General features: G+C 38.1%; 1 protein-coding gene across 1 annotated transcript; it reads right to left on the reverse strand.

The window, feature by feature from the left end:
* Nucleotides 1–462: 462 nt before the first annotated feature.
* On the reverse strand, nucleotides 463–3,600 carry LOC141173000 (forkhead box protein I1c-like). Its single transcript, XM_073657620.1, has 2 exons — nucleotides 3,078–3,600; nucleotides 463–1,014 (listed from the first exon to the last, which is right to left on the reverse strand). Exons 1-2 carry the CDS (start codon nucleotides 3,598–3,600, stop codon nucleotides 533–535), a joined length of 1,005 nt encoding a protein of 334 aa, XP_073513721.1. The 3' UTR covers nucleotides 463–532.
* Nucleotides 3,601–16,202: the final 12,602 nt, after the last annotated feature.

A 16,202-nucleotide genomic window follows, 5' to 3' on the forward strand; every position in this document is an offset into this window, starting at 1 on the left:
TAGATATGTGATAGAATATATAGATATGAAATACGATTGTATGAAACAAATAAATATATTTCCCACTATAGATAGAAATTATATATATATATAAAGAGCGAGAGGTTAGATACATATAATATAGGTTATAGAGAGAGTGGTACATAGCTACAAGATAAATAGATCGCAAAAAATATAAAAATCCCTTCAACTGGAACCCTTTTTCTTATTTTCACTAAACCCCTTTTGTTTTCGATTCTTTTTCAATCGCAATCAGTAAGAAAGTTGAATTCAAAACTAGTTTTTTTTTTATATGATTTATTGAAAAACTCATAGTCTATTGGATAATATATATATATATATATATATATATATATATATATATATATATATATATATATATATATATATATATATATATATATAAGATATCAAAACTCATAAATAAAAACAGTAAATAAGTTTCCCCTTCTCTCAAATATATACAATGTGTAATGTATCAAACCACTATATACAAGGCAGATAACTCTACACTCTCATTTACGGTTAGTGCTTAAAAAAAAGGTTGGGAGCTGGTGAAAGAATTGTAATACGGGCCTCTGTTAAGGTGAAGTGTGTCCTGTAAATCTGCAGATGGTTCCATCATGGAGCCTGAGGTGGAACTGCTGAATCCAGTGATGTTTCTTTGGGAGAGTTCATTGACCAACCCCAGAGTCATCGGCCTGTTCGATGAGCTGGTGTCCAAGGAGGAGGTCATACTGCTGAAAAAGTTATTCAAACAGGGAGCAGAGGTGGTTCCTGGGGGAGATGCGCTCTTCAGAACTTTTGAGGAGGCTTCCACCACTGGGGATGATGGAGTCATCATAGATGGCGTATCACCACCTTTCCTCCCTCCAGCTGGGCAACCTTCTTCACCCTTAACCGTAACAGAATCAGTGGTGTTGGATTCTGATCTGCGCTTTTTTGTTTGTCGAAATTTCCCATTGTCAAACATCTTCTTGCAGTTAGGATCCAGAGTCCAGTAATTACCTTTGCCTAAACATTGTAAAAAAATGAATATTATTGTAATATAATGAAATATAAACAACATATACGTTATAATATAGCAAATCTAAAATACAAATTATTTTAAAAAAAATCTATGAAAATTAAATGATTTTTACTGATACATTTTTGCAATTGTTTTACTTACTGTATGGGAAAATTCTAGTCATTCAACCAGTCTAAAGTTTTTAAAAACGTACTTCAGATTTTTTTTTATTAAAATAATTCTTATTTGAGGTTGGATCTAAAAGTCAATACACTTATAAAAAAAAAAAAAAAATTCTAACAAAAAAAAAAACTTACAGTAGAATTTTCTGATAACTGTGTATTTTTGTTTGTAAAATGCAAAACCAAGGTCAACTTATTGGAAAATACTAATACTATTGCGACTAAAAATATATAATTAATTAGAATGAATGTACTTACAGTTATATGAAAAAGTTTGGGCACCCCTATTAATCTTAAGCTTAATGTTTTATAAAAATTCGTGTTTTTGCAACAGCTATTTCAGTTTGATATATGTAATAACTCTTGGACACAGTAACGTTTCTGCCTTGAAATGAGGTTTATTGTACTAACAGAAAATGTGCAATCTGCATTCAAATAAAATTTGACAGGTGCATAAGTATGGGCACCCTTATCATTTTCTTGTTTTAAATACTCCTACCTACTTTTTACTGACTTACTAAAGCACTTTTTCTGGCTTTGTAACCTCATTGAGCTTTGAACTTCATAGCCAGGTGTATGCAATCATGAGAAAAGCTACTTAAGGTGGCCACTTGCAAGTTGTTCTCTTGTTTGAATTTCCTCTGAAGAGTGGCATCATGGGCTCCTCAAAACAATTGTCAAATGATCTGAAAACAAAGATTATTCAACATAGTTGTTCAGGGGAAGGATACAAAAAGCTTTCTCAGCGATTTAACCTGTCAGTATCCACTGTGAGGAACATAGTAAGGAAATGGAAGAACACAGGGACAGTTCTTGTTAAGGCCAGAAGTGGCAGGCCAAGAAAAACATCAGAAAGGCAGAGAAGAAGAATGGTGAGATCAGTCAAGGACAATCCTCAGACCACCTCCAGAGAGCTGCAGCATCAACTTGTTGCAGATGGTGTCACTGTGCATCGGTCAACTATACAACACACTTTGCACAAGGAAAGAAGCCGTTTCTGCAAGCACGCCACAAACAGAGTCGGCTGAGGTATGCAAAAGCACATTTGGAGAAGCCAATTTCTTTTTGGAAGAAGGTCCTGTGGACTGATGAAACCAAGATTGAGTTGTTTGGTCATACAAAAAGGCGTTATGCATGGCGGCAAAAAAACACAGCATTCCAAGAAAAACACTTGCTACCCACAGTAAAATTTGGTGGCGGTTCCATCATGCTTTGGGGCTGTGTGGCCAATGCCGGCACCGGGAATCTTGTTAAAGTTGAGGGACGCATGGATTCCACTCAGTATCAGCAGAATCTTGACAATAATGTTCAAGAATCAGTGGCAAAGTTGAAGTTACGCAGGGGATGGATCTTTCAGCAAGACAATGATCCAAAACACCGCTCCAAATCTACTCAGGCATTCATGCAGAGGAACAATTACAATGTTCTGGAATGGCCATCCCAGTCCCAAAACCTTAATATCATTGAACATCTGTGGGATCATTTGAAGAGGGCTGTCCATGCTCGGCGACCATCAAACTTAACTGAACTGGAATTGTTTTGTAAAGAGGAATGGTCAAAAATACCTTCATCCAGGATCCAGGAAATCATTAAAAGCTACAGGAAGCGACTAGAGGCTGTTATTTTTGCAAAAGGAGGATCTACTAAATATTAATGTCACTTTTCTGGTGAGGTGCCCATACTTATGCACCTGTCAAATTTAGTTTGAATGCACATTTTCTGTTTGTACAATAAACCTCATTTCAAGGCAGAAACATTATTGTGTCCAACAGTTATTACATATATCAAACTAAAATAGCTGTTGCAAAAACACCAATTTTTATAAAACATTAAGCTTAAGATTAATAGGGGTGCCCAAACTTTTTCATATAACTGTATATAATTACCTGGGTCATTCTCATCTCTTGGCACTTTCTTAAAGCAGTCATTCAAAGACAAGTTGTGTCGAATTGAATTTTGCCATCCTGCTTTGCTCTTCTTATAAAATGTAAAATACTCATCCACATACTGGTATATTTGGCTCAGGGTCAGCTTCTTTCCCGGAGCATTTTGTATGGCCATTGCAATAAGTGCGGAGTAGGAATATTGTGGCCTTACAAGCTTCATAAGTTCCTCCTGAGAAGCTATGGAAAACCAACCATGATCTGCACCACTGAAACCAGACAAATTTGTCAAGAATCCATTAGAAGGCGGCATATGCAAGTTTGGGTTATTTCCATAAGGATATCCAGGCCTATTAAGACCTAAATAAGAGTTGGTCGATGGTGAATTGTCTCCAATTCCATAGTTGGCCACCCTTGGCATTGAATGAAAGTTCTGCTGGGGGTACATGGTGACGTTTTCACCATATACTGCCATCTGATGAAGGTTTGTAGATCTCTGATGAGCTGGAAAATGAAAAGAGTTCATACTCTTATTCGGCAGGTTCACACAAAGTCCTTCTGAGAACAGGTGCTGAACGGATTTGGAGTGCTGTCTTTATACTTCTCTGGAGTAGTGATGCTTCCTGCCCGAGACCAGTGATTGGTTTGTTTTACATATTTGTTTTTTTTTTTTTCAACAACCAGTTAGATGTCTTAGTTGAAAGACAGGGGTGTGTAAAGTGAAGGACTAATCACCAAAGAGGCACCAGAGAGAACAATGTGTCTTTTTTTTCCATTCATTGTTCTATTGATCTTTCTGTACCTGCATTTCAAGACTTTTTTTTTCCTAACTTGAATTAAAACTGTGAACTAAAAGTAGAAAAAAAAATCTTCACATTGAAAAAGTCAAGTTCCTTGAGAATCTCAAATACTTATTACCTTTTACATCTCTTATAAGATGTAGAAAAAGATAACAACAAAACATTGTTCAGTTAAGAAGCTAGACTTCTAGAAATTCCTTAAATAGAATAATCATAGAATCATAGAATCATAGAATGGTAGAGTTGGAAGGAACCTCCTGGGTCATCTGGTCCAACCCCCTGCTCAAAGCAGGATTCACTAGATCATCTCAGACAGATGTCTGTCCAGCCTCTGTTTGAAGACGTCCATTGAAGGGGAACTCACCACCTCTCGTGGCAGCCTGTTCCACTCATTAATCACCCTAACTGTCAAAAAGTTTTTTCTAATATCTAATCTGTGTCTCCTCCCATTTAGTTTCATCCCATTGCTTCTAGTCTTTCCTTGTGCAAATGAGAATAAAGATGATCCTTCTACAATGTGACAGCCCTTGACATATTTGTAGACAGCTATTAAGTCTCCTCTCAGTCTTCTTTTTTGCAAGCTAAACATTCCCAAATCCTGCAACCGTTCCTCATAGGACATGGTTTGCAGACCAGTCACCATTCTGGTCGCTCTTCTCTGAACTTGCTCCAGTTTGTCTATGTCTTTTTTAAAATGTGGTGCCAAAAACTGTACACAGTATTCCAGATGAGGTCTGACCAAAGAGGAGTAAAGACTGATAATGACTTCACGTGATCTAGACTGTATGCTCCTGTTAATACATCCCAGAATTGTATTTGCCTTTTTTGCTGCTGCATCACACTGTTGACTCATGTTCAGTCTATGATCTATTAGTATACCTAAGTGTTTTTCACATGTACTGTTGCTTAGCTCTATTCCTCCCATTCTGTATATGCTTTTTTCATTTTTATTGCCCAGATGTAGTACTTTGCATTTTTCCCTGTTAAAAACCATTCTGTTGGTTGCTGCCCACTGCTCCAGTTTATTTAGGTCTTTTTGAATCCTCTCTCTCTCTTCTCTAGTATTAGATATCCCTCCTAGCTTTGTGTCATCAGCAAATTTAATCAGTTTACCCTCAATTCCTTCATCTAAATCATTGATAAAGATGTTGAACAATACAGGTCCCAGGACGGAGCCCTGTGGTACCCCACTTGAGACATTCATCCAGCTGGATGTGAAGCCATTTACAACCACCCTTTGAGTCCGATCACTAAGCCAGTTATGAATCCACCTAACAGTTGCCTGGTCCATTGCATACTTGGTCATTTTTTCAATAAGGATGGTGTGAGATACTTTGTCAAATGCTTTGCTGAAGTCAAGATATACTATATCTACAGCATTTCCCTGATCCACCCAGTCAGTGATTCTGTCATAGAAGGAAATTAAGTTAGTCTGACATGACTTGTTAGTTACAAACCCATGCTGACTCTGGTTAATCACTTCATTCTTATCCAGGTACTTACATACATGTTGTTTAATAATTTGTTCAAAGATCTTTCCTGGTATAGAAGTCAGACTCACCGGCCTATAGTTCCCTGGGTCCACCTTCTTCCCCTTTTTGAAGATAGGAACAACATTTGCTCTTCTCCAGTCTTCTGGGACTTCTCCTGTTCTCCAAGAATTTTCAAAGATTATGGAGAGTGGTTCTAAAATTTCTTCTACGATCTCCTTCAGTACTCTGGGGTGTAATTCATCTGGACCTGGAGACTTGAACTCATTTATGTTAGCTAAATATTCCCTCACAATCTTTCTGTTTACAGATAACTTGGATTCCTCTATTCCTTTAAAAGGACAGTGAAGATCAGTTGATGTTACATTTTCTTTCTGAGAGAAAACAGATGCAAAATAGGAATTAAAAAGTTCGGCCTTCTCAACATCCTCTCTTACCATTTCTCCATTTTCATCCTGTAAAAATCCTATAGCATCTTTGACTTTTCTTTTACTTTTGACATACCCCCAAAATCCTTTTCTATTGCTTTTGACATCTCTTGCAAGCCTTAATTCATTGTCAGCTTTAGCTAACCTGATACGTGCCCTACAGGATCTGCAGACTGCATTATAATCTTTTTTAGATATGCCTCCCTCTTTCCATTTAATAAACATTTATAAACATCATTATATTAACTGGCAAGAACAATTAATTATTTTTGTGTCTTTTTTTAAAAGCATAATTTATTCGGAGAAATGATTAAGTAAAATACAATGCTATTCTTATTATAAATTTATGTATCATTGTGAGTTCATGTATTACCGGTCATCGTTTCAATTCACTTGGAATTAGCTTTTTTTTTCACATTTGGATCTACCATAAAACACTTTAACAGTTTAAACAAAAATATAATAATGCATTTTTTAATAAAAAAATCTAAAGACAAGCCACACAAGATGCAAAATTAATAAATATCTACTCTATGAAATTCACAATCTTACTTTGATCCAATAAGAGCTACTTTATATATGTACAGGCTCGATGGCATCTTTTTCCTATGTTGCGTAATATATTGTAATATAGATTATTTCTTGGATGACTAATCTATTACTAAACAATGTATCATTATTGTACACTATACTATGAGATATTCATCTTTTTTTTTTTTTTTTTTTACATTTTTACACCATTTCTGGACAACTCCGCCAACTTATTGAAAAGTGGGCAAATCTTCCCCGGGAGCACATCCTGAAAATGGATCCTAATTTATGCCATAAAAGAGAATGAATCCAGTGCACTCTTAAAACGAATTTATGCACATCTCTGCTATAGTCATGCAAGCTTCAGGGAATAAAGAATGACCTCAATTATCCACCATGATACTATTGGCACTCTCTGACCACAGCTAATACAAAAGGTATTCAATTCAGTTGTGTTTAACACTTGCCTCAGACAGGTTGTCTGTGATTCTTCCCTTCACTCATATGTAAACTATGACAGGGCGGGGGTCTCCAACCTCTCAGCAAGGAGTCAGGTTCTAGGGCATCCACTGATCAGAGGGGCAGGAAAGATGGTGTGTAAAAAATACATGTAAAAAGTAAATATAAAATAACAAAGATAAATGACTTAAATATATTAGTTTTATGATAATGACCTGTAAAAACATATTTAAAATATACATACACGTAAAAAATACATATATATGAAGTGAAGTAAAATAACAAATATAAAGATAGAATTACATTATTTTATAATAATGACATGTAAAGCCATGTTTAAAATATACATATGAGTAAAAGTATAAAAGAAAAAGCAAAAACCTCTAAATATAAAATGAAATGAAATAAAAGAAAAACACATAAATAAGACTTTTTCTCAATACACTAGGTTTGCAATAATTACATATACCGCAAAGAAATGTTTAAAACATACATAGCTAAAAATATTAAGATACAGAAGAGAAACTACAAATGAAATGAAACAAAATAAAATCTTATAAAGAATTAAATGTAAAGACATAACTAATAACAGCAAGAAAATGAAATTTATTTTTATAATAAAATGTTATATGCACTATAATGTTCTATTGCTTTATAACTTTTAATGTTGCTATTCTTAAAGTTTTATAGTATAGTATTAAAATATATGAAAATATTATATTTATATATTTTACTTTAACACTAGTCATACAAGTAGCAGTGAAGTAATGATCACGGCAATATAATGAATATTATAGTTGGAAAAGTTACTGGTTGGGTTGTTGTGATATTATTTTTCCTCTTCCACTACTACTTTTATTACTACTTTTTTTTTATTAAAATTCCTAATAATTTTATAAATCCTTTTCTAAACCAGTGGAAACATTCTGATTATAAAGCCGGACGGTTTCTCCTTCAGCTCATCAGAAGACTTGCCCCAATGTCTTAGGGTTTGTTCTCAAGACCATTGTTACTATGTTACTAACATAGATCTTATGTACAGAAGATTTCTGTAAAGGGGGTGAAGCAAACCCCAATGGACCCAATCTCTCAAGGGACCCATAGTATAATGTAACCTTTGATTCAGTCAGTTTGTAATTATCAAAGAATAAAACTGTCCTCAGAAACAAAGAAAAGTTCATAGTGATCAGGATCTAAACCACAAGGTTTAGATGATACTCCTACAGTAGGTATAATATCCAATCCAAATGTTCTTATATTCTCTCCTATAGTCACAGTTATGTTACATCACAGTCTGCTCAGAAGGAAGAAGCCAGGAACTGAAAAGGTCTGTAAACAGTCTAGAGAGATTTACTGTTACTCCTTGACTCACAATTGAGAACATTATTTTTCTCTCCACCTTCCAGACTGGAAACAAAAGCAAAAGTGTCAGGGGGTCTAATAGCAAAACAAATAGTGTAATTGGTGGAGTGTGTAGTGACAGACAGCTGAGCATGCTGAAATCTTTTTTACTTTGCTACAAAATTAATGGAAGGACTCTTTTCACATTGAAAAATAAGTGAACCCTTGATTTCACCGATCCAAGACTTTCAGAAAAGTCAGAGACAAAGGAAAAACTCTGAGCTAGAAGTTTAGGCCCATAAATTTGTAAGTGCATAGATATTATATGAACATTTTAGAGATTCTATTCGATTTGCGAGATTCACCTGGGTTTGGCTGAGAAATACAGTATGCATTAAATTTATATGTCACAAATCCAATTGCTGCTAAAAGCTTTTTATTATGCTCGAAGATTTCCCCACACCACAGAGAAGTATGAACAGAGCTGTCAAAAAATATTATGCTTACCTCGCCCCTCACTTCCTACTCAGTCCTCCTCCGGTCTGCTTCCTTCTCTTGATCCAGTCTTCTCTTCTGTTTTCAGTTGTACGCCATCTTTGGTTTCAAGGGAACATAGTAGGCCTCACATAACGCAATGATTTTAGTTGAAACCCAAAAACTGGGGACGGAATTAAAGACAGAAGAGATAGGGAGAAATGATTCAGCAGAGTACTGTGCAGGGAGTTGTGGCATTAGTACTGGTGAGGGGTGAGTTGAGAATTTTGTTTTTTTATTTTAACCAACCATTAAAAGAATCAAGAAAAATTTAATCATGCTGCCATTTTGATTAATTTAATTGAGTAGCAAAAAATGTGATCTTGGCGACTTCAAATTTTTGGGCGAAAAATTCAGTTTTTTTGCCTTTTTTTTGTTTCCTTTCTGGCTTGTAACTCCAACATTGTATATAGTTTAAAAGAAAGCCCTTGTAAAATACCCTTTTAAAAAATTCCAAGTTATTAGAGGGGTATGACCGGTTTGGTTATTTATTAGAAGAACATGTCAGGGGAGGAAATGCCATTGATACAAACTGTCCGACTGAACAGGGGCACAAGGAGTAAGGGGTCCCACTTCCATGCGCTTCAGATGAGCACTGAATGATTAGTAATAGATTGTTCTGTGCCCTTAGCCTGCTATTGTCCATGATGATGTGCTGATGAGAATGATGGTCTTTTGAAGAAACCAAAAAAGACCTGACGATTGAACAACTTTCTTGTTTGTCAGGTGATGGGCAGCCTGTTAAAATTGAATGATTATCTTCAAATCGAGCATTCTTAGGCAAGCTCGTTCACAATAATCGTGCAATGTTCTTTATCCTTTACATGGCAAGCACATTGATTTTAACATTGTGATAAACTTCTGTTTAACCCTCACCAAAACTTAAGGAACCCCAAATATGCTATGGTGTCTGCCTATACTGTCACGTATTAAACATATAAGCAAAGGGGCCCGCATGGCCAGAATAATTGCTCAGAAGGAAAATAGTATAAATTGTATATGAAAAAGCCTTCAGCACAAAAAAAAGATGAAAAAGTGATTTTTTTTTTCCAAACTTGTATTTATCAGACCAACCAATGAGAGAATGACAATATACCAATGTTTTTACCTATCTGACTTTTAGTAAGGTTATCTATATAGAGTGTGAAATAGGAGACATTTATCACAATAAAGGAAATAACAAGGTAATGATTATGATGGTCACAGATGGGACCCATGCAGCACCAGACTAGACCCTAAGCCCAGATTACGCCGGTCAAGACCTGGAATTCCAAATAGGCCGGTCAAGCCCCAAATCTCAGACCTGTGATGGTCTAGACCCAGAGCCCGCCAGGAGACAAAGCCCAGCCCTCATCCCCTCAGACCTGGGAGATGCCCACCAGTGGTCAAGCACCGAAGATCCATGAGGAAACTTCAGCTGAGAGATGATGCCTACAGTAATGGACAGATGATGCTAGTGAGCCGGGCCATCGTTTCCAGCATTTATGTACGGTACAGGGGTTGGCCAGAGCTAGGACAGCGGACAGGGTGGGGACCAATTGAAGTTACGGAGGCATAGTGTGCTTTAATAGACTTTGTCAGAAGGACTTGAGGCCTAGCATGAAGAACCGGAAACCCCTGCTTGGTCCATTACTGTTGGAGAAGTCAGCACAGTGCCCCTCACGTGAATGGGTGTGTCACTCATGTTAGAGGGATATAAGTATATTCCATGAGAGACTTCCCTGACACGTAAAGTAAACTCTAAGACTCGTCACACACTCTGTATTGTAGGATTTATTTGTGAATATTATGTTTCATACTGTTTAACTGTTTTCATAACTGAAGTAATTTCCTTCCTTATCGGAGGAAATAAATTGTTTGACTGTTCCTGCCTCATGTCCATCTGCACATTGCTTCTGACCACCTGTATTACACTAGCTCCCTGTTTTCACATGCAGGAGAATGTAGGTCAATCTCTGGACAGAGCAGCAACTATGGCCAGTGACAAAACCGTTTCACAGCTAAATGGGGGAATGTTTTCAATGGCAGCGATGCACCACTGTGACTGGGAGCTACATATGTTTACCCGCCAGGTGGTGGTTATCTGCCACTGTCTACACCTCTCCTGGATCCTGCTCAACTGACATTATATCGCACCCAACAAGCATGGAGAACATCATTGATTCTACACAGCATCATCATTCTTTTCGCTCATGCAAGTTTAAGCGTTGCCAAGCAGTTTTACAGCTTCAAATCTCAGGAAAGAAAAGTCACAAGGCAGAAGAGTTGCTACTCTACATTAAGAGGCAACTCGCTCACTGGCGGGCTCCCCATGAACTGCAACTTGGAATTTATAAAATGCAGAAATCCAGCACTTAAAGATTTTTTATAGATTACTTACAATTGGACTCTCTCCGGGTACCACAAGATGGGCAGAGTGCCGTACTTCTTCTACTATATGCAACTTGGAATTGTCGTAAGCGACAAGACCTAGAACATATTATCTGCCTTAAGTCAGGCAAAATAACCCTCCATGCATGGCCAGGTACTGAATTTAATAGTGCTAGATTTCTTTTGCAAATAAACACACTTGAGAAACGTGGTGTCTATGGCCAGAAAACATGTTAGGCCACAGCCCCACTATCACTATTTGGTCAGTATTCGGTCAGTATTTTTTTAAGGAGTTGAAGCCAAAACCAGCAGTGGGTGATAAATGCAGAATTGGTGACTTGTTTCTATTCTACCTTTTCTCTGATTGTTCCTCACCTGATTTTGGCTCCCACTCCTGAGAAAAAATACTGACTGAATACTGATTGTGGGGCCGTGGCCTTAGCCCATTTTCCTAGGTATTTTATGCAAAAAAAAGCACACCCTCCTGGCTTTGAGAGAAAACAGCCTTCCAGAGAATCACCTGGTTTGTGATGTCGCAACCACTGGAATACAATGATGTATATGTTGCAGTGTTTGTATGAAAAGTGTAAAGCAGTGACTGATTACATCATGCAGCAATCAAACTAGATTTTGGGTTACTTTGAGATTTCAAATTGACAGCTAATGAGGGATGTGTGTCTATTGAAGCTTTTTAAGAGGCAACCAAATTTATGAGTATGAGCACATGTGGATTCAGCTATTTAAACTACTGTGGCCTCGGTCATGCTGGGGGGCATTACAAGCTGTATGCTGCAATTCTTGTGGGATGACAGGCGCATTGTTAACATGAAGCAAAGTGATGATTATTGGATAGCCACACTTTCAGACCTTTGCTACAAAAGTAAAATGGGGGAACATTTTAGAGTTTCCAAATGGGAGTTCAAACCGGCATGCTTCCAGGATAAGGTGTTACCTGCTCTGCAAAGCCTTTGCTGAGCAAACACTGCCACATGCACAAATGCCCACAAACCCCTCTGCATGCCACGGAGACACAATGATACTGTCTGTGTCAATGTTTAGGGCTACAACAAGTAACCGAGGCAGAAGCAACAACATCTAGAGTATATTTGACATAATGGACCAGATTCTTTTTGTGCCATTGTCACTATTTTGGCGCACTTCAGCAAACACAGACACAATCAACAGCCAGGTTCCATCATGGCATGACTGAGTTCTTTCTCAGGCAGATTCCCTGAGCCCCGATACCATTGATTTCTGGGTTTGCAAAATTGAACCAGTGGGAAGAACTGGTCCAATTTGCTATGAGAATACTGCTGTGTCCAACCCCTTGTGTAATGTCAAAGGGGGTATTAAATCAGCCATACCATCTGTCCGCCTGCCTGATTGTTGACTGTCATTTCCACTGTTCGGCTGTGTGCCCACGATGCGTTTTTGGTGCGTATTTGCAGCGCGTAAACGCTCCAGAAACGCATTGCTTACTTTATCCCATGACTTCCTATGACATTCTGCAAGTTCTGTGCACATGGTCCGTATTTTTTCTGCGCAGATTTTACTCGCAGAAAAAATATGGACATGACCAATTCTTGTGCGTTTCAGCATGCGTATTTGCCTATACAATGCATTGGAAAAACGCATGGAAAATACGCGTCAAATATGCGTCAAAAACGCATGTAAAAACTGCATGAGTTTTTCTGCCAAGGAGATGCAGAAATGCTCACGAAAATTTCTGCTTCATTTCTGCATCGTGGACACTAAGCCTTCTGCTACCGCCAGTGCCGATGGACTACACACTACTCATTGTCCATCATGTCATCTTTACCGCCGGACTAATCTGCCAGGCATCTCCTTGTCTGCCCCATCTTAATTCTCTATCTTGCTGCTCCAGCCACAGCCACACACCTTCTAACTGTCCACTGTGTTTCATTATGCTTGGATCTACTATTGATGCTGGGAAACATACACTCTTCTTTTGTACCCTCAAGAAACCATTCTCAGAAGAATGCTAATTTTTTAAAAGACTTGATGACCAGACAGAATTTTCTTCATGTTTTGTCTCCAGAAATAAAGGAATACATTTTGTACTGCTTGATAAAAAAAGCCTTTGTAATTGCCTAATTATTTTGTGATTAGCAAGCCAACTGGGGACCACAAAAAAGAATACCTTTTTCACTTCTCCTTGAGAGGCCATTGTTTCTTCACATTCAAAACTGTAAAGTACACCTATTTTGTCTCCCTATTAAAGGGATCATTTTTGGATGGCTTTTCAAAAAAGCTGTCACAGCTTATTTGCCAAAATGCAAAGCTCTTTATTCTCCCCAAACAGGATTAATAATTGTTGCATCCAAACATGTGAAAATGTCACAGCTTCTTCCGTTTGCACCACCTTTTTATAAACAACAGCAATGCTAAAAAAAAGATAATTTTTAGACAGTCTATACAATTTTAGTAACCTAAAAATTATGATACTGCAGTGTGTTGTGAAATACGCTGTTGCTAACCTCTGTTTTCTCCTAGCCACATAACTGGAAGTCTATTAGACATTAAAAAGGACTGTGTTTGTATTACAGAGCTCAAAACATGTTAAACTGACTCTAAAAGAAATTCAAAGTAGTCCACACATGCAAACTTATTTGTTCAAATCAAATTTTTGTGGGGAAGTCGGTAAAGTCAGTGCATTCAAATTTCAAAAGATCCGCTCATCTCTAGTCATAATACAAAGGTATCAGCTATTTTAAATATAGAAAAGACCCAGGACAAACCCCCCACACTTGATACCAAACACATCCTGTGCAGTGCTTTGATATGGGTACTGAGTGCAGGAGCTGCTCTCAGCTACACTGTTGAATGGCTTGGCATCGTTCTCCCTCTGCCTCCAACCCCATCTAGGGAGTGCAGCCATGGTGTCACTACAGCAGACCCAGTCAAAGTGTGGTCTGTGGGCCAAATCCAGCTTTCTAGTTGTTCTAATCCTCATGAAACAAGACAGCCGAAGGGCTAAAAACACTGGTCCATGTGTCGGACCATAATGTCCCTGCGCGATGTACCAATATCACCACTCTCTGCATCCTTCCACAACAGTCAAGGTCTCTCATGTGGCCCCTCGGGCTAATTGATTGCCTACTTCTGCTAGTATAAATAATTCGGTGTTAAGTCCCTATCTATAGGACCACATATATAAATGTCTGTGTCTTTTGTTCAAGGTATTTCAGTTACAAATATACACAAGACACGCTAAGGTCATATAAAATTTAATAGCTTGGGCAAGGATTGGGCAGCATTTAGCAGCTGGCAGGTTCCTTTTAAATAATTTCCCCATTCTTTTATTTCAAATGTCTCCATACTCAGCTTTTCACATGCATATTCGTGGCTTGCAACTCAATCTGAGATAGACCAGGGCTGGCTACAGGGAAGCAGTCAGGTGTGGCATGAATTCTAAATTGCATGTATCTTTTTTTCAGTTGTGCTAATGATTTTGCAGTCCTTTAGTTATGTGCCTTGATGCATTTCTGTGGTGTGCTAGTAACTTGTGCCTTTTTTTATTCAGTGGAATTGCATATGTAAAAATAGGGGAAAAATAAAGGCTGGCAATTCAATAAAATCTTGATATTTTGACTTTTTTTTTCCAGAGTAATTAGGGGTCTTTGTTATCTTAGTAATGGCATACTCTGGTCAATGAATATCAATATTGTGTATAAACACAGAAGGTCTGCCGCTGGAGACATCCTTTTTCATATGTAATGGAACTCTACATATAAGAACAGTGAATAGCAAAAGAGCCAGATGCATATCCAAGAGAAGGTGAGGCACAACACTAATCAAGCACTAATCAAACACCTTGGGTCACCAGAAAAGACCAACTCCAACAGCAAGAAATGACACATAGGAGGAAACAAAGTTCAAAATTGGTTAAAAAAAAGTACAATATTTATTATCATTAAAAATGTAGAAATATTTTTGACAACAATAAGACAAAATTTCAGAAGTCCACCATGAGCAAACAACATATATAAAGGTACAATGTATATAGCACATGCCAATGTGGCAGACAACCCCACTACAAAATACCCTGTAGGGTCAATTGCAGAATGCCCAAAGAGACCAATACTCACAGTGAAGTACGGGGTATAGGGAGAAGGGAGGAGTCTTACCACCGAGAGGTTGATAGTCCAGGTTAACTGTGGAGGGAATGGAAGAAAACCCGATGCCCATTTAGCGTTATCCAACAACGCTTTCTCAAGGGTCAGGTGTATGTGGTGTCAATTTGGGCTCCTCCTTAAGTGTCCCGGGTGCATGGTCATGTGTCTGACTGTGTGATCGGAAGTCCGTCAGGCGGCCGTTCACATGACCTTTAGGGAGTGTTCCCGTGGCGCCCCCACATCACAGGCACGCTTCCCCACATCACAGGCGAGTGCCCGAGCCGTCAAGCACAGCTGCACATACTATACTATATATACATATTTAATGAAGGATTTATGTACTAAACCAATGGGAAGGAATAGTTTTTTACACTATTCGAGATTTCATCCCAGTCATATTAAAAAAGCATAACCTAAATCTTAATTTCACAGCATGAATTATATTGTTTCAGACGATTCTATCTGGAACAACAGGTTGGAAGAAATCTATAATAAATTTAGGGTTAAGGAATACCTCAGCAAACTGTTATCTAATAGGGATGAGTGAATGTACTCGGTGATACTCAGATATCACTTGAGAATCTGGATGCTCGGATGTGCTCGGCACTCGACAAGCATTAGCCGGTGGCTGATTTTCAAACTCGAATTCCCGCCACCCATGTTTGGCGCCTGTTACGCAGCCAATAAACATGAAGGGATGGCCTGCGAGTCACTGCAATGCCGTACCCATCTTAGTAGTAGCATAACTGTGATTGGCTGACCGTATGACATCATCAGGGGTTATAAAAGCACAGACGCCATCAGGCTCGGCACATTGACGCCATTGCACAGCTCAGGGACAATTCTTATTGGAGGGAGAGAGTGCTTGTCCAGGCGTGTGTGCACAGTTTATTATAATTATTATTATCATGCATTGCTTATATAGCGCTATCATGTTCCACAGCACGTAACATGCAATATTATTGCTGACCCCAATGGGGTTTACAATCTACATTCCCTATCAGCATGTATTGGAATGTGGGAGGAAACCGGAGTACTC

This window comes from Phyllobates terribilis, unplaced genomic scaffold (assembly GCF_046119375.1).
Source record: "Phyllobates terribilis strain yellow unplaced genomic scaffold, ASM4611937v1 Scaffold_1__5_contigs__length_1240528914, whole genome shotgun sequence".
NCBI lineage: Eukaryota > Metazoa > Chordata > Amphibia > Anura > Dendrobatidae > Phyllobates > Phyllobates terribilis.

Excerpts from the sequence above, each read along its gene's own strand:
- LOC141173000 (XM_073657620.1), bottom strand. The coding sequence starts at position 3,600 with ATGAACTCTTTTCATTTTCCAGCTCATCAGAGATCTACAAACCTTCAT. Across the intron at positions 1,015-3,077 it reads AAGAGATGAGAATGACCCAG|GCAAAGGTAATTACTGGACT; the intron begins GTAATTATATAC and ends TACAATGTTTAG.